The 24,836-nt window shown below is 40.5% G+C and overlaps 1 protein-coding gene across 10 annotated transcripts in view; it reads right to left on the minus strand.

The window, feature by feature from the left end:
• The window catches only part of TLE1 (TLE family member 1, transcriptional corepressor), a 95,959-nt gene that overhangs the window by 54,929 nt on the left and 16,194 nt on the right, over window positions 1-24,836 (minus strand). For 5 of the 10 annotated variants that reach the window (XM_053576231.1, XM_053576212.1, XM_053576238.1 and 2 more), the window contains exons 5-6: window positions 11,400-11,462; window positions 9,687-9,761 (exon numbers count right to left, since the gene is read on the minus strand). In XM_053576231.1, coding sequence (XP_053432206.1) covers window positions 9,687-9,761; window positions 11,400-11,462 — 138 coding nt within the window. Of the gene's footprint in view, window positions 1-9,656; window positions 9,762-11,399; window positions 11,463-24,836 lie in introns of all 10 variants that reach the window. The other 5 variants (XM_053576201.1, XM_053576182.1, XM_053576173.1 and 2 more) reach the window with 1 other exon arrangement.

Raw genomic sequence — 24,836 nt, forward strand, 5'->3', positions numbered from 1 at the left:
CTCAATATCATTAATCATCAAGAAAATGAAAATCAAACTTCAACGAAGTATCACCTTACGCCTGTTAAAATGGGTAGTATCACAAAGACAAGCGTTTGGCAAGAACATGGAAAAAAGGGAACACTGTTGTTAGGAATGTGAACTGACACAGCCATTATGGAAAATGGTACGGAGGTTTCTCAAAATATTAAAAATAGGTCTATAAGTTGAGTATCACTTTTCTGAAATGTCTGGGACCAGGAGCATTTCAAATTATCGAATTTTTTTCGGATTTTGGGATAGGGACATTATACTATCTGAAACAGTCATGTTAACGTTCAAAAAGTCTCAGATTTTTGAAGCATTCACATTTGGAATGCTCGACTTGAATATGCTCCAGCAGTATCACTTACAGGTATATATCCAAAAGACATAAAATCAGTATGTTGAAGAGCTATCAGTATGTCAAAGACATTACCCAAGTCCATTACAGCATCATTCACAACAGTCAAGGAACAGAAACAACCTAACCGTCTGTTGATGGATGGATGCATAAACAATGTGGTACATGTACACACAGCAGACTAATATTCAGCCTTTAAAATGAAGGGAAATAAGCCCGAATCAGAAAGACAAATCCTGCATGATGTGGAATCTAAAAGAATACAACTCATAGAAGCAGACAGAAGACTGGTGGTTGCAGTAGAGGGCAGTGAGATGTTAGGCAAAGGGCACAAAATTTCAGCGAAGTTCTGGAGATCTAACTATGACTGTACCACTGCACAGAGCAAGACCCTGTCTCTCTAAAAAATAGTAATACCATACTGTATACTTGCAATTTGCTAAGAAGGTAGATCCTAACGCGTTCTCACCACACACACATACACAAACAAAAAGTACCTATGTGAAGCAACGGATATATTTACTAATTTGATCATAGTGACCATTTCCCAATGCACAGTACAATTTCTATTTGTCAATGATACTCCCATAAAGCTGAAAGAGAAAAAGACACATGCAAATAAAACTGGTGGCATGTACACAGGCAGGCACCAGGCCTAAGAGCCAGCATCTATGAGAGGGAGACAGTGCTTCACACCCACCAGGATGGCTGGATTCAGAAAGAAGGACAATTGGCTCCAAGCCTGCAGCTCAGTGGCTAGGGCGCCAGCCCCATACACCAGAGATGGTGGGTTCAAACTGAGCCCAGGCCTGCTAAACAATGACAACTACAACCAAAAAACAGCCGGGCACTTTGGCAGACACCTGGCAGTCCCAGCTACAGGGAGCCGAAGGCAAGAGAATCACTTGAACCCAAGAGTTTGAGGTTGCTGTGAGCTGTGATACCACAGCACTCTACCAGAGGTGACAAAGTGAGACTCTGACTCAAAAAAAAAAAAAAAAAAAAGATGGATAGTAAGTGCAAAAATGAAGTAGGGAAACTGGAATTCTCATACTCGGCTGAGGGGATGTAAAATGGTATAACTACTTGGGAAAAAAGTTAAGCAGTTGCTCAAAAAGTTGCATATAAAGTTGCCATATGACCAGCAATTCTACTCTCAGGCAAAGACCCAAGAGAAAACTGGTACATGAATGTTCACAGAAGCATTATTCATAATAGCCAAAAAGTAGAAACTACTAATTAGTGGTTCTCAATCTTCCTAATGCTGCAGCCCTTTAATATAGTTCCTGTGGGTCGCGACGCACAGTTGAGAACTGCTGTACTAAATGCTCATCAACTTACGAATGGATAAACAAATGTGGCATACTGATGAGTGGGATATTATTTGTCAATAAAAACTACTAAGTAGAGCGATGCCTGTAGCTCAGTGAGTAGAGCGCCAGCCACATATACCAAGGCTGGCAGGTTTGAACCTGGCCCGGGCCAGCTAAAATAACATTGACAATTGCAAACAAAAAAATAGCCCAGTGTTGTGGTGGGCGCCTGTCGTCCCAGCTACTTGGGAGGCTGAGGCAAGAGAATCGCTTAAGCCCAAGTTTGAGGTTGCTGTGAGCTGTGACGCTATGGCACTCTACCCAGGGCGACAGCTTGAGACTCTGTCTCAAAACAAACAAACAAAAAAACACTAAGTACTGGGGCATGCCACAACATGGATAAGCATTATGCTAAGCAAAAGCAGCTAGACAAATAAAGCTACATGTGTCATCCCATTTACATAAAATATATATAGGGTAGGTAAATCCAGAGACAGACTGGGAGTGGCCAGAGGGGGCATGGAGAACAGTAATAAAGATGGATCTTCTTTATGGAGATGATAAAAGTGTTCTAGAACTAAGACAACACCAATAGTTGCACAATTTTGTGAATATATTAAAAAGCACCAAATTGTATGCTTTAAAAGAATGCATTTGATATATACATTACATCTTAATTTTGGAAAACAAACAGAGGTGTAACTCCTAAAATGGGGTAATCTACTCTCTGCTCTGGAGTCTTTTTCCCCTCGGGTGGGGGGGGGCAGGGAATATATAAGACCTTGTTCCAAAGAATCCAGTAAAACTCATAAGAAAATGTGGAAAAACTAAAAAGTAAACAATGCTTCAGTAATGCACCAAAACAAGTAACTAAAACGCTTCTTCTTGTTATTCAGAAGAACCTAGACATTGAGTCAAGCTCTGCATCTGTCAGAAGCCTAGTTGTACTTTTAGTTTAAAAAAGACAAGCAACAACAACAACAAAAAAAGAATATACATAACCAAGGGGAAAAAAGGATGCACAAAAGACTTCCTTACAATATTGCTCCTTCTCTTTGGAAATTTAATAAAAGGGCTAGACTATACTGGAAATTTAAGTGGAGGGTAGTCACTAAATTTAAGTCAGCAGAGGCAGGAGATCCAAGTTCTTTGTGGCCAGTCTTCTCTCTCTTGGTAACAGGATATGCATTATTCTCCTTGGGTGAATTTGTTTTATAAAGAAACTTACAGCTGGGTTACTGATGGGCTTTCCAGGGATTAAGGGCATACTCATAAGAGGCTAAACTCATCCTCTTAAACTTCACACACTACAATCCCATAGATAGCTGACAGCTATAGCCAAAGGAGAAAAATAATCCAACATTTTTGCTAATCCTTAAACCCATCATTTTATGCAACAGTGGAGAGTCCTTTAGGTCTACAACTCAATCTCTCAGGAACAGAAAGGCTCCTTTACAGACATGAAGAGTTTGTATTCACAGCCATCTCCTACACAAACATAGGTAGTCAGGCATCACTAAATACCTCAGACTTTTAGCTCATATGAAGTTGTCTTAAAGTACAGAGAATTATAAATCTGTCTATGAAAAAGGAATATACAAATTTGACCAATAATCTGGAGTTGCATGATTCCTGACCAAAATTCATAAAAATGATTCAAACTACATTCAAATAAGTGAGAGGAAAACAAGCCTGCCCAGATTAAACTCAAACGTACTGAGCTCCTGAAGTTCATACGCACTGCTATTGGAAACTGCTCAAATTTTCTTACACCCAACAGTCTGCACTGAGGCCACTATCAGAAATGTGGCATTCTGTGGATGGGTTAAGACCATCCCCATTGGTCATCTGGCCTTCTCTTTTGACTTTCTTGCCTTCCACCTTTGTTACAAGGACACCTGTAACCTGTCAGTGCCAGCAAAGGCCGTGTCCATCTTCTTCTAGTTAAGTAAGGAAACCAATAATCTTTGTCCTCCCATTTTTACTCTGAACTCTGTCTCCATCTGTTCCTAAAACTTAATTTTTTCCCCTCTGTTTTGAACTTTTAAATTCTCAAATCAAAAGCTAAATGGCAGTGCTTTTCCACTGCTGTGTCCTTATTAAAAATCATTCATGCACAACAACTTAATGGCAGGAGCATAGCACCTTGCTGGGTCCAATCTCAATATCCATATCCATGTAACCACTAGAAAAGACAAGGAAGGGGTGACCTGCTGCTTAGAGCAACCACCCCCACAAAGGCTTGGCCAACTGGACCTACATATCTGCTACAGGCCTGTAAAAAACCTAGGCAGACAAAACTACAGAGTAAGGCACCTGTAGCTCAAGCGGCCAAGGCACCAGCCACCTACAGAAGAGCTGGCAGGTTCAAATCTGGCCTGGGCCTGCCAAACAATGACAACTACAACCAAAAAATAGCCAGGCGCTGTGGCGGGTGCCTGTAGTCCCAGCTACTTGGGAGGCTGAGGCAAGAGAATCCCTTAAGCCCAGGAGTTTGAGGTTGCTGTGAGCTGGGACACCACAGCACTCTACCCAGAGCCATAGCTTGAGGCTCTGTCTCAAAAAAACAAAACAAAACAAACAAATAAGAAAACTACAGAGTAAGGAGTCAGGACTACATGATCAATTAAGACTGTCAGCCAAGGTCTTATCCAGCAAAAGCTGTGAAGGCAGGTGATATTACCATTTACAGACGGGGACACTGATAGAGATTGTAGGAGATCACCAAAGTGATATATAAGGGCAGCCAAATGTCCCACCCAAGTCCATCCTGTCCCAGGCCCAGGCTTTGTCCAAGGTAACAACAAAGCAAGTGCTCTTGTACAGATTACCACAAGCACCAGGAAGCTGGGCAACAGATGCTGAGAAATAACATATACAACCATGCAACTACTTTCTCTAAAAAGTAACTCTAAAAAGTTTGCTCAATATTTAACTAGTTACTAAAAAACTAGTAACTAGTTTTTTTCCCCTTGGAGAGTGGGGAAAAACTGATAGAAAGTGTGAGGAAACTTGCAGAGAGTAGGAAATCAACCTGTCAGAGGTCCTTAAACTTTTTAAACAAGGGGCCAGTTCACTGTCCCTCAGACCGTTGGAGGGCCTGACTATAGTTTAAAAAAAAAAACAAAAAAGAACTATCAACAAATTCCTATGCACTCTGCACATATCTTATTTTGAAATAAAAAAACAAAACGGGAACAAATACAATCACACCATCTCATGTGGCCTACAGGCCGCAGTTTGAGGACCCCTGATGTAGAGCGTGGGTTACTGGGTATATCCAGATGTCCAAAGTAATCAAGTCATACATTGAAGACCTATGCATTTCACTACATAAAAATTATATATCAACTGAAAAACCAAAACCAAAACTGTGTGTGTACAAATAGGTATCTATAGTTATACAGGAATATACATATATATAAATATGAGATATATATTATTTGTAGTGTCAACCTGATAAACCAACTCTTTGGAATCCCAATCTCAACAAAAATCAATTATTCAGTATCTTTCAGAAGTGAACTTTAGCTCCAAACTACCCAAATATTAATAATAAGGGCCAGGCGTGGTGGCTCACACCTAAAATCCTAGCACTCTGGGAGGCCAAGGCAGGTGAGCTGCCTGAGCTCACAGGTTCAAGACCAGCCTGAGCCAGAATGAGATCCCATCTCTAAAAATAGAAGGGTGTTGTGGCGGGCGCCTGTAGTCCCAGCTACTTGGGAGGCTGAGGTAAGAGAACTGCTTAAGCCCAAGAGTTTGAGGCTGCTGTGAGCTGTGACACCACAGCACTCTACTGAGGACAACAAAGTGAGACTCTGTCTCAAAAAACAAGAACAAATGATAATAAAGTAGGGAGCCATATTGAAGAGTCTTTCAGTTAATTCTGTGTTCAGGTAGCCATTAGTCATTCTGTAAATAAGACGTTAGAACATTTAATGACCACTTTTGTTTTGATTATTCCTTTTCTTTTTTTCTTTTTTTTTTGAGACAGAATCTCACTTCGTCACCCTGGATAGAGTGCCGGCATCATAGCTCACAGCAACTTCAACTCTTGGGCTTAAGTGATTCTCTTGCCTCAACCTCCCAAGTAGCTGAGACTACAGGCAGCCACTACAATGCTCCCCTATTTTTAGAGACAGGGATCTCACTCTTGCCCAGGCTGGTCTCCAACTCATGAGCTCAGGCAATCCACCTGCCTCAGCCTCCCAGAGTGCTAGGATTATAGGCGTGAGCCACCACCACCCAGATTGATTATTCTTAAAAGAATTTCAAATTAAAAATGACTTTTCCAAAAATAAATAAATAAATAAGACTGGTCAAGGAATGTTGCTTAAAGGATAAAGACAGATCCTGATCTAAAAACTCAAGGTCTCGAACGAAGGTCCCTTTCCACACTGCAACTTGTCTTCCAACACCTAAGTGATCTGTGTGTCTAATCAAATAAACAGTGTCTATTAAGATGTCTGCACTATTAAATACCCTTTTAATTGTTACAAGGGCACACCACGTTTAATAGCAAAAGAGCTGGTTAGAAATAAAAATCAAAAAGCACAGTTGCAGTTATTTATTCATCCAGTCACCAAATTTGCTATCAATCTAAAGCTTTTTTTTTTTTCCTGAGATGGTCTCACTCTAGGTCTCACCTAGGCTCACAACAACCTCAAACTCCTGGGTTGAAGAGATCCTCCTACCTCAGTCTCCCAAATAGCTGAGACTACAGGTGCCGCCACCACCCCCAGCTAAATTTTTCTATTTTTAGTACAGACAGGGTCTCACTCTTGTTCAGGCCGGTCCTGAACTCCTAAACTCAAGGGATCCTCCTGCCTTGGCCTCCCAAAGTGCTAGGATTACAATCAAAACAGGCTACCACACCTGGCCCCAAAAGCATTTGTTTTTTAAAAAATGGTCAAACAACAACAAAAAGTCAAACAAAAATACTTCAATAGTTTCTCCAAATATCTAAGTTTATCTCTCTTAAATACTAGTATTCTATGTAAGCTGAAAGGCAGGTGCTGTGGTAGGAAAGAATTAAAGTCAGTGTTTCTGTCAGCTATGAAAACTGTAATTTCTATGCTGGTGAGAAGTGGGCAATACTACTTCACTCAACAAGGATGGAAAAAATATAACCTCTTTCTTCCTCCTCAATGGGCACCCACGGGCCCAGAACACACACCTTGAGCTTACCGAAAAGCTTGATGTCCTTGAGAAGATTTACTTTTGCCAGGTTTACTAAAGAGAAATATCTTTAGCCCTGTCAAGGAAGTAAGTAAGCTCCAAGATTGTACCTTGAAGGGAATAAGAATGTTTCGGCTCATTTGCATTTTAAAGGGTACTCTTTGATGATCTTTCACACTTGTAATAGATGTCTAAACCGTTAAATTACTATTTCTTTTCTTAGCCTGAAAGTCTATGCAGACTAAGAGCATGGCCTGTCCTATTGTTCTCTACCCTAAGTCGGTCCCTGAACAATACTGACAGCTGCTATCAAACCAGGCTGCATTTACTCTGCCAGCAGCTGCTGCTTGTAGTAACAGACAGTCTCCTGGTCCCTCCTCCCCTCTGGGGAGACAGGTTGACACACTGCATGTTCAATGAAGGGGTGCAAAGGTCCACTGAATTGTCAACCCAATTTTATGCTACTTCGATTTTCCAGGACGCACACAATCCCTTTCAAGCAAGAATCAAGCATATGCCAGAGCATGAAACTTACGGTGCGTGATAATTATTGATCACTACAAACTTGAAAAGAACCCTCTGACATAAATTAATATACTGATCCAAAAATCACAGTGATAAAAACCAGACACGCCAGTATGCTGAAGACATGCAATGGGCGTAAGTCTCTTATCAGGCCCAGTTCACCAATTTGGGTGACTGTTGCCAGAACTAATCTGCTTTTGTAATCTCAACTTTTTTCCTGGACTAAAGCTATTTATAAAATTAGAGATTCATCTGCCTTTCTAAAACAGCCCCTATTTTTATTTTCTGATTTAGCTCAAAACAGGTTTCACCTATAAACATCTGTTTAATGCAATTTCCTCCTTTCCAAAGTGTGGGCCCAAAGGAGGAGATTCACAAGGCCAGGCTGTACCTTAGAGAATTTAAACGTGAAGAGTTTTACCATCCAGAAATTATATGTAAAAATGTACAGCCTATCAGAAAACAAACATGTTCGCTAAATCTAACTGGGTACTTGAGAACTGCTTTGCATATGTTTTCCTTTAATCAAAACAGGCTTTTCCATCCTCATTCATTTGGGTGAAAAAATTCTGTGCTGGAGCTACAAGTACAATTCACTATTAGTCTTTGCTAATCAAACACGGTACATGTGAAAGTACCAGTGAATATTTGATTTGATCTCTGAAATAAAGCAATTCATTACATAAGAAAAAGGTACAGAAGGCAGCAGACAAATGCAGATGTAATTGTGTTTTTTGTTGAATGTGATTAGAGAGCTCACTAAGTAACAGTCAAAAATGTGATACTGAAGGGGGAGAAAGGCAATGCCTGGATGGGGGGGTGGGGAGGAGGAGGGAGAATTGTTTATGCAGAGCTAAGCTGTCAAGTGTAATAAAGCAGCTTGAATAAAATTTAAGCTGAAAATCCACTGAAGCTCCCCATTTCAGGGAGGAAAAAGCTATTAAAAGGAAATGAAGGTCACCCTCCCAGTTTATTTCACCTAATTGACTGCCAATAGCTTACCACAGACAACCCAACTGCAGATCTGCAATTGAGAAACTGATGAAAGGAGAGTTTTCAAGCTGAGGCTCATTCTTTAATCCTCCTTAGCTCTTATGTTTTTTCTGCATCTCCAGTTGGGATGTAATTTTAAGCCCTGATGGATTAACTGGTTCCATTGTCTGTGGCCGTCATTGGACTATGGCACTCTTAATCCATACAGCAGCATGTCTAATTATCATTACAAAGTGTCTGAGGGAACTATAAAGACCAGCAGGGCATCTTCTCACAAGCAATTAACATAAATTGATAAATGAGTGATTTGAATCCGCTCAAGGCACTCACATATGAATTAAAATCAGAAAGGATGGTCCCTTGTTTCAGCTACTTTTTTCACTTGGTCTGGAAGGGGTGGAACACATGAGAACCATCCCCGGTCCTGCTGTGGTGGGGTGGGGGACAAACTCACAGGGGTGGAAGGCACGGTTCACCGGGCCCCTTAATGCAGAGCAAATGACTTGTGATTGACAACCAGTTGCCAGCACAGAGCACTAACTGAACTCGACAGAGGAGAGCGCAGCCTCATGAAAGGCTAGAGAGCACCAGGGCAGACAATTAACACTTCTTCCTCAGCAAGAGAGAGTTCTTTTCATAGGTGTGCCGCTTAAAAATTCATGAAAGAGGAGCAAGAAAGAAGAAGAGCAAACAGTTACACAGGTTCGAATACCCTGGAAAGCAAAAGGCAAAAGCAAAAATAACTAAATGAAATGATAATTCACAGACCCGTCTTAACGTTATTTTAAGACAGAGATAAGGAAAGTATTTAAAACACTAGACTAAAGCTTTTACTCGACTAATGGAGGAAGGGTGGTTTTAGGTGTCACAGGACAAACTACATTTACTTTCCTATTCACAAGCACATTTAGGACAAGGCATGATGGTGTGTACCTGTAGCCCTAGCTACTTGGGAGGGCTGAAGGCAGGAGAATCACTTGAGCCCAGGAGTTCAAGGCCAGCCTGGGTAAGATGGTGAGACCACATCTCTTTAAAAAAAATTTAATTCACTAATTAAAAGTAGATCTATTTTTCTTCCCCTCTGAAAATGTTTCTTCTGTCAACTTTATTATGCTAATCTCTCTTCCCCTACACATGTCAGCACATCCCAAACCCTCAACCCTTATCAAATAGGTCAACATTAAGCTACACAAAATTATACATATGTACATATATACATGCTAAGACCATCAAATTAGTAAGAAATGAAAGCTGGTTATACACACTGTAGGAGGTAGACCTGGTAGGCCACGTACCCCGATGATGGCATTCAGCTCTGCCATGGTCACCTGTTTGGCACGTTCCACAGCCTGGGCCACCTGTTGTTGATGCTTTGAAAACAAGGAGAAAAATAGGTGTTAGCAGCAGCTGAGAACTTCATCCTACATTCTAACAACATCAATAAGACAAATGCAAAGCAGGTTGAAGTACAAGGGTGTGAATACGTTCTTTCACAGAACACGGGAGAAGAGTGGTGCTTCCTCAACACCAGGAGTCCCTACGGCTATAATGGCTCAGAAGAGCAGAAGCTGACAGGGACATCAAAAATAACAACTTGGGGCATTAGGTAAAAAATAGGACAAGACTTGGAAGATCACTCTGCTTCATAGAAAGCGTTTGTACTGGGAAGTTTGGGCAGAAGCAATTTATGGCAATTTTAAAGCACCCATTCAACACAATTTAAACAGCAAACCTGCAATCACTTCTCTGATCAATGAATTTTGACCCACAGACAACTTCCTAAAACTGAGAATTTCTCTCCTTCGTTTAGCCTTTTGATTTTTACCCTCCAGAGGGAAAAGGAAGAACCCTACCCTCAGTTCAAAACGTGGAAACTCACCCAGTACTCCTCCCAACTCCACCCACAAATAAAAACAAAGCCACAAATTTACTTTGGGAGCATAAGAATGAAGCAGAGACCTGGATCACTAAAGTCAAACAACTAGATTCAAAAGGCCAACAAATCTATATTGTTAACACCAGACCAATGTCATGCTGGAAGAGGTTGCTGCAACAATAGCAGAGATGGCGACTAACCAGCATGGAGCAACAGATGCCAAATAGTGCTGACACCCAGCATTTTCACTGCTTGTTCAATGAACTTTCTGCCCTGCCTCGAGACACATTATAGCATTTATTACCTTGCATCCAAAAGGAATGTAAACCTTGCCAGGCAAAACTAAAATATAATAGTCTTGAGTCAATTTTGTAGATTACTCATATAGAGAGCTATTCCTCACAAATATTAAAGTTAAACCTCTGATGCTGTAACTAAATAAAATGGTATATGTGTGTATACACACACACACACACACACACACACGGGGTGGGACATAAAGTTCATGTGCAGTTTTAATAGTTATACACAAACTATATGGGCCATGTATATGTGTGTGTGTGCACATGATTCAGTTAACATAACATGAAGACTTATTTTGGACTATTATCACCTACCCCCCCTCCATGGATAGCATTAAGTCTAACGTACTGATATACAAGGACAAAAGAAATACCTGCTTCAATGGTAAAGTCAATGCTGATAGAGCCATTTTTAGAAGTCAGTACAAGAATAGCTGTCTACTTAAAAGGTGTAAAGGACATCTAATCATCTGTAGCTATCAACCTTATACTACTTGAAAACAGCGAAACCTTATGTTTGATAGTCATTTTGCAGTTTTCCATAGGAATAAAAATTAATTTCGGAGTTGAGCTATTGTCGCCACTTCTACAGTGTGCCCTCAGATGTGTTAGAGCAGTGGTTCTCAACCTTTGTAAGGCCATGGTCCTTTAATACGTGACCCACAGGTGGAGAACCACTGTGTTAGAGACAAGCAGGGAGTGTACACACTTCATCTGTAACAGATGTTCTTCACACTTGTTCCTTGTGATAAAATTAACATCTTAAAACTAGCTAATTTGCAAACAGAAGCAACATAATTGCATTTTAACAGCTGAACAGTTTTACTTACTTCCTGAGACAGAAATGGGATGACCTGTGCACAAATCGTATTCAATCTCTTGGCGATTTCAGTCTGTAAAGACAAAGCCATACAAACATTTAGAATACTTCACATTCAGTTCATAAAGGTAAAACTTCATGCCTTCAACACTGTAGTTCTCTACCTAACTTTGGAATGCATTTGATTGATTCCCCAGGTTATGTTACCAATATTTATCTTAAGAGAAACAGTAGATATCAATCCCACTTGCAAAGTGAGGCACAATTGCATGCTGTTACTGCTCACTTAAGAGGAGACAATGAGTAGTTAATGGAGCTGGAAAATCTGCATGATAGAAGGCTATGTGATGATTCAATCTGGGGATTGTTAAGCCTCTTAATAGACGTTTCAGTGATGGCACACCTTGGCACATCTACGTAGTTTTTAAAGCAAGTTCACTCAAACTGGTGTCAAAAGCCATTGGGGACAACAGAGCAAAGTCAAAGCAGTCCACCTGGCTGGGTGCGGGGGCTCATACCTGTAATCCTAGCACTCTGGAAAGCCGAGGCGGGTGGACTGCCTGAGCTCACAGGTTCAAGACCAGCCTGAGCCAGAGCGAGACCTCATCTCTAAAAAATTAGCCAGGCATAAAAAAAAAATAAATAAAATAACCAGGCATTGTGGCAGGAGCCTGTAGTCCCGGCTACTCGGGAGGCTGAGTCAAAAGAATCGCTTGAGACCAAGAGTTGGAGGTTGCTGTGAGCTATGATGGCACAGCACTCTAGTGAGGGCACACTGTGAGACTCTGTCTCCAAAAAACAAAACAGAAAGAAAGCAGTCCAACTTCCAAAGATAAGGCCTAAGATGACAAAGAAAGGTACCTGACCTCCTTTCCACTCTTATACCACTGAAACAGGATTTTAATGTTAGTAGCCTTCATTAAGTCTCAAGATTTCAAATTAAACCAAGAAAACAATACTAAAAATACTGGAGCAGTGGTTCTCAACCTTTCTAATGCCACGACCCTTTAACACCATTCCTCATGTTGTGGTGACCCTAAACCACAAAATTATTTTCGTTGCTACTATGAAGTAGCAAAGGAAGCAGGTATTGCTTTTGTCCTTGTATATCAGTTGTTATATGAAGTAGCAACGAAAATAATTTTATGGTTTGGGGGTCACCACAACATGAGGAACTGTATTAAAGGGTTACGGCACTAGGAAGGTTGAGAACCACTGTACTGGAGTCTAGAATAATGGTCAAAGCCCAGCGTCCTCAGTATCTGGAAAGTCTCATCAAAATTCTCATCAAAAATCAAATGCAAAGACCTCACTGATAGGGCCCATGGGTCAGCTGAACAAAACAAAAGGTGACTTCAGTGTCGTAAGCTGTTCTAAAGAAAGCAGGAAAAAGTTCTTGCTCAGCTCTAAATGCACAGCAATTCCTCTGCTACAAGGGACAATCTAGCAAGAGGGTCTACTTCCCGCCTAAAGGAGGATCCGCCTGGACGCCTCCAACATCCGGCAGCAGTGCAAAGCAGCTCTGCTTTCCTTTAGCTCTGAACAACCAGTTCTGCTTTTTGTAAAAGAAAAAAAGTCATCTATAAAGAGGCCTAGCGCTGACCTTATTTATTTCATCATGTCCTGTCAATGCTTACCAAAAGCCACCTCTATTACTGAATTAGGCAAGGAAAGGGATCACAAGGAGAAAATTAAAAAGCACTGCAGTCCATGCCCTTGAAAAATAGAGAATGGAATAATCATGATAAAATAGAAACACCGAAAACTTTACAATCAAGTACATAAAAAAGAGCCTCCCTTTTGTCCTCTAAGATGACTCCAGTTAAGTAAGCAGGAAAAGTCTGGATTTTTTGGACTGGATGTAGGCCAATCTAACCCAATTCTCCCCTATCCACCAATGAGGCAGAGTTACAGACCAGGGCATGAAAAATGTGTTCTAGAAGGGAAGATGACTGATAGAGCAAACCCATGCATGACCCTGCTTTAGCCAATGAGGCAAACAGACACATGCAAAATGGGTGCAGCTGTAGCAGGTACAAAAACAGAACTGGGTCAGGCCTACCCAGTTCATTTGTTCACAGCCACCCACTCAAGCTACCACAAGGTCATGCTTCTCCTAGAAAGCATAAGCATCTCCCCTTTGCTTTGCAACAGGGTTTTGAACTCTATGGGGGTGCATATAAAGTAGGGATTCCTTTCAGGGGCTCTATATGGGTCCTTGCTCCCCAGCCCACTACCTACCATACGTTCCAATGGTGTTCTACACTTTCCTCTTCTCCAAAATTCACACTTAAGATTTTCTAATTTTAAAACCAATATATGCTCACGTTGAGCACATACACAGATGAATATAGACAGAAAAATATAAAAGAATATTGACCCCAAGTCCATCACCCATATATGCTCACGTTGAGCACATACACAGATGAATATAGACAGAAAAATATAAAAGAATATTGACCCCAAGTCCATTACCCAAGGATAACCCTGGGTAACACAGTGGTGATTCTGGGATACCATCATTCCAGGTTCTCACTAGAGCCCAATAGTAATAGAGGGAACATGCTTTAATACCAAAGGATCCCATTCTCTGCACTACATTTCTGTGATTTGTTTCCATTCAAAAATTTGTCATGGACACTCTCTCAGTCAGTAAGTAAGTGTATTGACATATATTATGCCATAGATGTTTAAACACTCCTGGTATCAGCAGATATTTATGTTTCACCTAATTTTCCTCAATTATAAAATAGATCTCCACACAGATCTCTAAAATAAATCCCTAGAATTGCAACTGCTAGGTCAAAGTGTACATATGCATATTTTAAAATTGTAACATAGCCTGCCAAGTGCCCAGCAGGAAAGCTGCACCAATTCACATGGCTACCAGTGTAGGAGGGTGCTTGCTCTCCCACCCAGAGTCAATACTGGGTTTTGTTGATTTTTTTTTTTTTTATCTTCATCTATCTAATAGTTTTTTTTTTAAATCTCATTTTTATTTGCATTACTTGAATTCTTCCTGAAGTTAAATAAGTTTTCAGATATTTATTGGTCCACTATATTCTTCCTTTCACTACTCTTCTGCTGATTCTTACTTTTTGGCAGTAATTCTTTACATAAAACAATTATTAATACTTTATCACCATTTGCACAGTTTCTTACCTGTCTTTCAACCTTGCTTGATATGAATTTGTTTTGGTTTTCTTTTGAGACAGAGTATCACTATGTCCCCCTCAGAGTGCCGTGGCATCACAGCTCATAGCAACCTCAAACCTCCTGGGCTTAAGCAATTCTCTTGCCTCAGCCTCCCAAGTAGCTGGGACTACAGGCACCCACCACAACACCTGGCTATTTTGTTGTTGTTATTGTTGTCATTGTTGTTTAGCAGGCCTTGGCCGGGTTCGAATCCACAGCCCCGATGCATGTGGCTGGCGCCCTAAACAGTCAGCAACAGGCACCAAGCCTGATATGGATTTCTTGATGTATAAAAGTTTTCAGTTTTTATTTGGTCAAGCAAAAAGATACTCCTGGACTTTAGGTAAGAATTCAAACATATCTAGATTATAAAAGCCATTCTTAATTTTCTGCTAGTGGTGCTATGGCTATACATTTTATACTTAATTACTTGATCTTGCTGGAATTTATTCTGCTTTAAGAAGAAAAGATGATCTTGTCTTTAATAACAACTCCGTGTCATTACACAGAATAACATCAAGGTAAAACTGAACACTGTTACAGAATAATTAAGACCAGTCTGAACAGAAGGAACTTGTAAACGTGTCATAACATTAAAGTTATCAAAAGAAAAAATAAATACAGATTAAAGCAAAGACAATACAGTCATACCCTGGAATCTGTGAGGGATTGTTTCCAGAAACCCCTAAGGAGATCAAAATCCACAGATGCTCAAGTTCCTTATATAAAATGGCATAGTATTTGCATGTAACTAACATATATTTTTTCGTCTACTTTTATCTTTAGATTACTTATAATACAATGTAAATGTTACTAAACAGTTGTTATGTTGGTATTGTTTAGGGAATGATGACAAGAAAAAAGTCTGTTTATGTTCAAAACAGACTCAATCTTTTTTTTTGTTTGTTTAAGTATTTTTGATCCACGGTTGGTTGACTCCATAGCTCCAGAACCCACAGATATATAGGGACAACTGCACGGTATTAGAGTTAGACCAAGAAGGGTTAAAACAAGAGGAAGGAAAGTTATAGCTCATAACTCAATGATAAAGAAGCATCAGAAGCCATACGTCATATGTCCCAGAAATTCTAAATAAATGTGCTGTAGAAGAAACAGAAGTAGGAACAATCCTCCCTCTGCCAGGTCTCTAAAGCCTCATCTAGAACTATCCTGACAAGTGAGCTTGATTTCTGAACCAGAAAACCTCAATTCAAGTCTCACCTTTTCTACTTATAAACTGGTTTAACCTAGACAGGACAATGAAATTCTCTGAGCTGTACAACTTAAACAAGAACCACCCACCACCTGGCAGTGTGAGGATGCAGAACTCACCTGGCTGTGAGTGCTTTGTGGATTCTAAGGCATCACCACTACCTCCCCAGGAGGGCTTCAGGACCATTGTCCCTATCCTCTAAAATAGTCTACATGGCAGCCGCACAAAAACCAGCAATAATTCCTACTTAGTGCTACCTCTTGTTTCAACACAAGGATTTTTGGTAATTCTTAATGTGGCACAAATTAAAAGATAGTTTGTCTCCCCTCTGCTCCTATTCCCAATTAGGGACTGCTGGCAGGTTAACCTGGACAGGTGATGTTGCTGCTGCCTTACACCTCTTCCAATCACACTTCAGACAATCACAGTGAAAAGGGCGTGAGCTAACTTGGTCTCTTCCACCTAGAAATCATTTTCCTGCCCAAAGATGAAGGTGTATTGGGTATCTGCTAAATCACAAGGTTATAAATAAACTTTTCCTGTGTGTGGATTTATGGCATTGTATATGGCAACAACAATAAATCAGCATTCAAGAACTATCCTCAAACCAAATCTGAATGGAACCCTCCACCCAGAAACACGAGGCCCTAGCAGCACCAAAACTGACTTCACAGCCAGCCAGCACCTACGGAGATGGAAGGAAGCCAGAGTCCAAATGACCCATCCAGAACAATTTTATTCTCCTTGTCCATTCCAAGTCCCCTCTCTGATTTGTGTATGGTAATAGTTGGCTTTCTTAATCCAAAAAGTATGACGTTTGGTTTGTTGTCTTGGTAAAAAAGTACTAGGTGTTCAAAGTCAAGTCACTTTAACCGCTGCATTCCAGGTCTCATCTGCGTAACAGACACGCCACCAATTACTTCAGAGATACGTTAAGCTATAGGTATGCTATTCCAAAATGCTACATAAATATAAGTAATCTCCCCAGTCCTTCAAGGCCCACCTGAAATCCACTTACAAGCTGTCTTTCCCTGCCGAACCCCAACAGACACTTTTCTCTGGGCCCTTCAAGATTCTCCATTGCACTTAGTATCATTTGCCAAACTAAACCTATATGCTTAAAACTCCCATGTCACAGAAAGCTTCCATACACTGTGGCAGCTGCCTGCAGTCTTCTCAACACAAGATGAGAAGTATTAGGAGAACAAGACTCCTACTAAATACTTGTCCCCACCGAACATGGTATCAGGATATATATTCAACATACTTTCCAAGTCACGCTTCACTGAACTAAAACTGAACCTCCATGCATCCCTAAACTGTTCCTCAACAGTGCTAGAGAAAAGGTCCTGTTTACAAAAAGAAATCATGTTAGCAGGCATAAGACTCATATACGTGTATATGTTAACTGAGCTAAAATATGGTCAAATACCTCAGGGACCAGCAATCAATCAAATCCTGGTTTATCTTTCAGGGTTTTCAAACTCAAGATACATTTCTGTGGGCATCTGAACTTGGAGTTTACAGATTCTATAATCCCTAAAAGCTAGTCTTGCCACCTTTTCATACTCCTTACACCTTGTCTAACTACAGTATTGCAGAGCCCACTCCTCAATGCCCACCTACACACTTCCCCACTACACACAAAGTAATGCATAATGAGTGTCTGAAGCTCAAAACAGGGCAAAGAGTGAGTAATTGCCCATCAGTCTCTCAAAGCAATCCAATGGCACTTTGCCCAAAGTCAGCTTAGGGAAAGGAAACTCCACCAGCATTAAATTGCAAATTGATGGATCATAAAAAATCATGCTTATGCTGAAGGCTGGCAAACTGATCTTATGGTTTCTTTGAACCAAGTGGGAAGCCAAGATAAAAACAGAGTGAAGTGTCAGTAAGAAGTGTCTGGCAACAGATAAATGGGCAAGAACATGAAAACCAAAGTACACAAAGGAAATAAATAGATAACCTCTAAATCTCTCTGACCAGAAGTTTCTGAGTCTGTGAAATGACGACCTTAAACACAGGAAAAAAAGTTCAACAGCAGCAGCAACCAAAATTTTGTTCCTGAGTAAGGTGAGTCTTTGAGAAGTGGTTAAGGTAGTTTAAAAAAAATTAATAAAATTCAATCATGATGAGTCCTTGGGGAAACTGGAACAATCGTACATGACTGATGACAGAGTAAATTGGTACAGTCATCTTGGAAAGCAACTGGGCAACGTGTTTCAAGAGCATGAAATTATTCAAACCCTTTGGTAAGGCTTCCCACAGCTAAAAATTTATCCTAAGGAAACAGTTCAAATGAAAAGTATTCCATGCATGAAGCTGTTCACTGCAGCATTTGGTTTCAAAGCAAAAGAGAAAAAGCCAGGTGATAAAGATGTAACAGTAATTCAACACATCACAACCATCTGCTGAGTTTTTGGAAAAACTTATCATTTGCTCTCCTGATAAATCAGTTGTCTGATACTAGAACACCTAAGTACACTATGCCAACCCACAGGCATGGTAAGCAGCCATTAAAGTCATATTTATTATAATGATGCCAAAACTGCAAACACATTTGCTAGATGTAGTAGGAGGGGAAGAACAAAGATGTGGTGTTAGCATGTCTGTGGTCTTTTTTTTTTTCTTAAACACTATGCTTGTGGCCAAACACTGTAAGCTGATACCCAAAACAAAAACAGTGATTTCATGCTGAGGTGGCAGGGTAGCTGGAGAGCTTTTTTTTCCTTCCAATGACCTTGTTAACACTGCCCTTGATTTCTTGTTTAATTTATTAAATTTGGGAACAGAAGAGTGGTCAGGCCTATCATGCTTGCGAACCCAGGAAGCATTTGGGTAGCTGGCCTTCTTAAAATCTTTAAGTCACACACAAAGAAGCAATCTTCGATCAGTGTAACCTGGTTTCTTATACCCTCAGTGAATCCCTAACAATAAAGAAAAAAAAAAGCAGCTTTTGCCTAAAGGACATGATTTGCCCAAGACTATAAAGCAAGATTAGAAACCACACTCCCTGCCTATTCCCTTCTCCAGGATGCAGAAGTGAGAAACTGGGACATACTCAAAATTAGAGACAGAGTGGATAGACTCAGCTTTGTCTGCAAAGCAATACAGTTGAGCAGCCACACAGCCCAAAGGACTGCAGCAGCATGAGGCCCAGGCGAAGGCCACACCATCCCTCAGCCAGCAACAGCAGTACCAGAACTGACTAGTCTCTCAATGACAGGGTCACTGTGCTCTTGCTACTCCAGCAGAGCTCTGTACTAAAGAACAGGCATTTTAGGCTGGGCACAGTGGCTCACGCCCGTATTCTTAGCACTCTTGAGAGGCCAAGGCCAGTGGAGTTTCAGGACCAACTGGAGCAAGAGTGAGACCCCCATCTCTACTAAAAATAGAAAAACTAGCCCGGCACAGTAGTGCACGCTGGTAGTCCCAGCTACTCGGGAGGATTGCTTTAGTCCAAGAGTTTGAGCTTGTTGTGTGTGAACTATGATGACACACACTCTACTCAGGGCGACAGAGACTCTGTCTCAAAAAGAAAAAAAGGCTTTTATAAGACACAATTATAAATTGCAAGTTTCGAATAAACTGAGTTATAGCCAAACTCACATTGGTATTCTTCTTTACAGGCAGATTGTGCAGCAACCCTAACATCAGACCGCCCAGCCCAGTTTTCAAAGTTGATATCTGATAAACCTAAAGAAAATTAGAGATGTGCATACAAAAACTGTACCATGATACACACAAAACACTGCAAATGATCTTCCAATGCTTCCTTCTCCTTCACAGAAGAAGAAAGGTTCTTCTGTAGAGGCCTCTTTCTGATTATCTGCTACTCACAGACTTAACTCTCTCTCATCATAGTGCCTTGCTCACCAATTTGCTCATGGAAAGGTAAATTTATCTTCAATTCTAACACATCAGGGTAGCTTTGGTTTAAAATATAATTACATTGATAAAACGACTAGTCACGTTTTAGGGAATCCAAATTAAAATACTGTGGGGTATCTTTAAGTTGAAGTTATAATGGTTAATGAGGTTATCAGTGCTTCTCAAACTTGAGTGTGTACTGGGATCACCTGACAGTCTTATTAAATAAAACACAGACGGTGGGCCTCAGCCCCAGTGCTTCAGATCTGCATTTCTACCAAGTTCTCTGCCAGTTGATCCTAAGGCTTCACTTTGGAGAACCACTGCCACCTATTATCATAGTTATCACCGCTGGGCACCTGCCAGGCCCTCTGACATCTACTCTCTAATCTTCCCTGGAACACCAGGCCCTCTGCAAGAATGAACTAAAAGGTTAAAATAACTTGTCTAAGGTCAGAACAAGCTAGGGGGGAAGAGGTCAGGCCTGTCTGTCTCCAAAGCCTTGCAACAATCAATCCGAGGGTTACCTTCTCCACACATTTCTACAGAACAAGGAAGCAAGAACGCAAACTGGGGGCGTAGGAACACATTTGCCTCCTGTGGAAAACCTCCAACAAAATGCATTTAATCATTCCACCCCAGCAACATAATCTTACCCTTTCTTAAAACCTATGATTAAAACAAAACTGAGTACCAGACCAAAAAAACCCTTTAGTGGCTCGACTAATCAGAACATAAGTCACAAATTACCAGCAGATAATAACTCCTATGTTGCATCTCCCGCTCATTTGGCAGCTCCTGCAGCATTCCAAATGGAAGCTCTTTCCTCACTCTATCCTTTCACTGCTCATCTTTCACACTCACAACTTCTCTGAAAATGAGGAGGGGTTAAAAGAAGGGAAGAAGGAAAAAAAACTGCAAAGCCTGCTCTGGCAGAGATAGCAACACTAATTGCTCCCATTCTCTGGCTCCTCACGAGGCAGACTGCAGAGGCCTGCATCTCCGGAGAAAGCTCTCCTATCTTCACAGCAGCTCTCAGCAGAGCAACTCAAGTGCCCTTAATTGTTTATGTTCTTAATGCAGAGCCTCTTGAATGCATTCATTTTTAATAGCAGGCTTGAGTGTGGGGCCCCATCAAAGAATGACAAAGCAACTCTATTCATTGGTTCTCCTTCCTGCAATGATGGTCTTTTGATTTATTTGCAAATGACAAGCTTGCCAGGCCCCACTTGAGAGCTGCCCTCATTTTTTTTTTTTTTTTAAAGAATTGAGTTGCATTTTCCAAGATGAAGTTGAGTCTGCAATGCTGTGTATTTGTGTAAAATTTTCCCCCTTCAGTTCCTTCTAATTAATGACTTAAATGTTTTGACCCAACTGTTGCCAAGCAGAGCATTTGGGCTTTAATTTGTCATTTTGGTAAAGATGCATCTTTGACAAAAGCATCGCAGCTGTTTCAGTTCCTAAATAGCACATTTCCATTATTCAGAAACCCTTTTTATATGGAGTTCAGAAAGGGCCTGTTCACAGGAAATTGTATTGACTTGTCCCGGGATGGAAAAAGGACAGTTTTTGGTGGCCTTAAAGGAAAATGCACTCCATGAGCCAAGAAAAAGGTTTTCAAGACAGACTCGGCTGCATGAATCACAGAACTTCACCATGAACTTATCACCTATTGTTCTCCATTGGAAAGTAAGCACGCCTCTCCCTGGAACACACCCCAAGCAAGCCTACACCTTTAACCCTCTTCACAGATCTTAGTCATTAGGGAGCTCATAAGAAATTAGATAATACCACACAATAGCAGGATTAGTGGGAGGAAAAGCAGACTACATCATTATCATCATTGGATGAAGGTTAAAATTACAATTCTGAAACTAAAATATGCCCACATAAAGACAAAGACTGCACAAAAATCTGCAAAAATCAAGTTACTTCTGAATGTTTCCTTAACACATTGAAATTGTCAGTCAATCTAGATGGCAGGGAAAGAAATTTCCTGCTTGACGTGGCCAAGAGCCAGTGGTTGCCTAATTTTAAAAACATGCCACAGCTGAATGACCCACGCCATACACACAAATAACAAAGAACAGCTGAGCAACTCTTAGTGCGAGCAGCTACTCCACAAGGAGACCTAGGCCAAAACGCCACGTAAGGGCTGTAAGTTTGATGTATGTCAATATTGGTTAAGGCCCTACAGAATGGTTCTCAACCTGTGGGTCATGACCCCTTTGTAACAATGAAAATACATGGGGCTTTAGGAAGGTTGAGAACCACTGCCCTAGAGCAAAGCCACCATTGGACCCTCGAACTCAGTGCTGAAATCTGAACTGCAAAGTCCCAGCTTCTGAGTTGCACCATTGGGGAAGAGGTGGTCCTATGGGAACGAAGAGGTTTCTGGCCTTCCCAGCTTGAACCTGGAATTCTCTTTTCAATCAACATCCTATGCCAAGAAACTTACAAAGCTCCAGAATTTACTTTCAGAGTAGCCAAAAGAAGGATTAGTGGGTAGGGCCACTATTTCAAAAGGGGCACCAGAGCCTGCCTTAGGAACAGTACTCTGCCATGTCCATGAAATTGTGGGAGGGGGCAGAACTAAGGTTGGGGGCCTGCCAAGGCAGACAAAAGAACCTGTCAACAGTTAGCAGTCAAGAAAAAACTTACTTTCTCAAAAGCACTTAAGTCATGATTAAAATGAAATCTGGGATGCTGACTAAAATTTTCAAAGCATAACCTTTTGGAAAAGTTTATTTTAAGTCTTTAGAAGAAAGCAAGCAAAAGGATCCTAGATGACAGATGTCATGGTGTATAGATTCATTGAATATCTACTCTGTTATGCATTTGTAGGCAAACAGGGGTATCATTTTAAATACAATTACTTCTTGCTAAACACCCCCCCTCATTGCATCATAATGCAATCCACCGAGAAATCTAAGCAAGAGAAAAATAATCCAAGATAACAATCAACCTACTTTCTCGAGAAAAAAGTGTGTTGTGGGAGAGAGAATCTATTTAGGGTTACAGGGAATGACCAAAAATATACCTAATTAAAAGTATGCCAGCTGGTCACAGTGGCACGTGCCTGTAGTCCTAGCTACTCAGGAGACTGAGGCAGGAGGATTGCTTGAGCCCTGGAGTTGAAAACCTGCCTGGGACATACAGCAAGACCCTATCTCTTAAAAAAAATTACAACGAAGAAAAAATCCTGAATCCTCTTATGCTCAGTCATGTCAATTTATAATTTTAAAATCATACAGATGACAGTGTTATATCTCAAGCATACTGGGAAAGCGTTAAACAAGAAGGGAAGAACAAATAAGGGTAAATAAAAAAACAATTTCTGAATCAGGGACCACCAGAAGTTAGCACTCCTACAACCCACAAGTTATTTTACAAGTGGACAAATCAATTTATGTGCTAGTGTGTGTTTTTAGAAAACATCCTAGATTATCTTCCATTAATTATGTGGGTTCCAGGACATGTCAATTCTCGTTTCCCCGAGCACCAGAAACCAAATTTAACCCACGTATTCGGTTACACTGGTCTGCACTTGTGGTTCCCACAGGACTGGCCTGGCTCAATAATGCTGCACTCCTTCTGGAAGAACAGAATAGACTTCCTGCCATTTGGACTGTGAAACACAGTAATCCACCAGGGAATAAAGGTCAATGTTGCACTTTTGGTCATTACTGAATCATTTGAGATGATCTGTGGTGAGGATGAGAAGAAAATCGAAGGCTGTGAGAATGCTGCAAATGGCTTGACCTCAGACCAATTTTCATCTCCATCTAATAGACATGTGGGATAAAAAGCCCTCCCTCCTTCTGGGCCATTCAGCTGTTTTCAAATCCGTGGCACAAGCCAGAAACCAGTTAAACAATATATTAATAAGGAGAAATAACCCTCTAAGACTCAGACTAATGCTTATTCAGGTTTTAGGTCATCAGCTGAAGTCTGGAATGCAATTTTCTAGTCTACAAAGCAGTACTGCAAAGCAGAAATTTTAACTAATACAGAAAATTATCTGCAGTGCAGGGGAATATGCCAAAATCTCCTTCCTTGTAAATGCCAATATATGCATGCTTCCACCTCCCCCCCCACCAAAAGACATCCACATACAAAAAACAGCAGTTCCGAAAACTGTGTTACTGCTAAATAAATCTTTTTTTTTCCAAGTGTCCAATTAAAGCTGCTTAATCATTATTAAGGCATTTCAATCCTTAAATACAAAAATATTCTTGAGAACCAGAGCCTAATCATCATTTAAGCCATGGAATAAATGTTAATATCCCTCCACTTAATACCATCACTCCCCTTTATGGGTCTGACCAAGCTACTTTCTTAAGGTAATGCTATATTATATATAAGTTTAGGCCTCTACAGTATATCAATGTCAAACAACATCGTGTCAAGCTAAGATTCAATTCAGGTAAGTGCCACTGCCAAATTTTCTTGTTCCCAGACGGGCTTTAAGATTATTTTATTGCTTAAAATTTAATTTGTTCCAACTCATGTCTCCATGACAACGTTGGCTAACCCTGCAAATCATTTGGGTAATTGGATATCTTATCTTTCTATTGCTCTCAAATCGAATGATTCTGCTAGAATTGTAACAGCCAATCAAATTTACAGTCCTCCTGAGTAATAGACTTGGAGAAGTAGCCACATTCATCTCCTTTTTACAGCCATATTAACCAATATGCGACAAACAGTAGAATCCGGTCTTCGAACTATACCACAAATTATAAACGGTGTCAGTATCAATATTCGGACAGTGCAAAGTCTACTCAAAAGCCCCTTTCTTTTTACATTGCTTTAATCTGAGAAGCAACAACTGGTACTCATTCCACGTACACTTTAGGCAGTTTTAGCACTTTGAGGGAAATGAATAAGACTAATTCCAGAAACTAATCAGGAAAACAAAAAATTAAAATTAATAAACAGCCTGTTGGAGATAACTGACCTGGTGATAATAACTACCAAATTATCATAATGCACTGACACTGACTTGTCAGGGGCCCTTTAGGTAGGTAAGCCATACTTAATAAACTAGTCAGAAATGAATATAGACCTAAACACACGTTCAAGTCTCTGTACCCTTAGAGAAATCCACATAGACAAAATCTGACACCTCTTTGTCCTTCATTTAAATGCACAAACATCACAGCACCC

This window comes from Nycticebus coucang, chromosome 2, assembly GCF_027406575.1.
Source record: "Nycticebus coucang isolate mNycCou1 chromosome 2, mNycCou1.pri, whole genome shotgun sequence".
Taxonomy (NCBI): domain Eukaryota; kingdom Metazoa; phylum Chordata; class Mammalia; order Primates; family Lorisidae; genus Nycticebus; species Nycticebus coucang.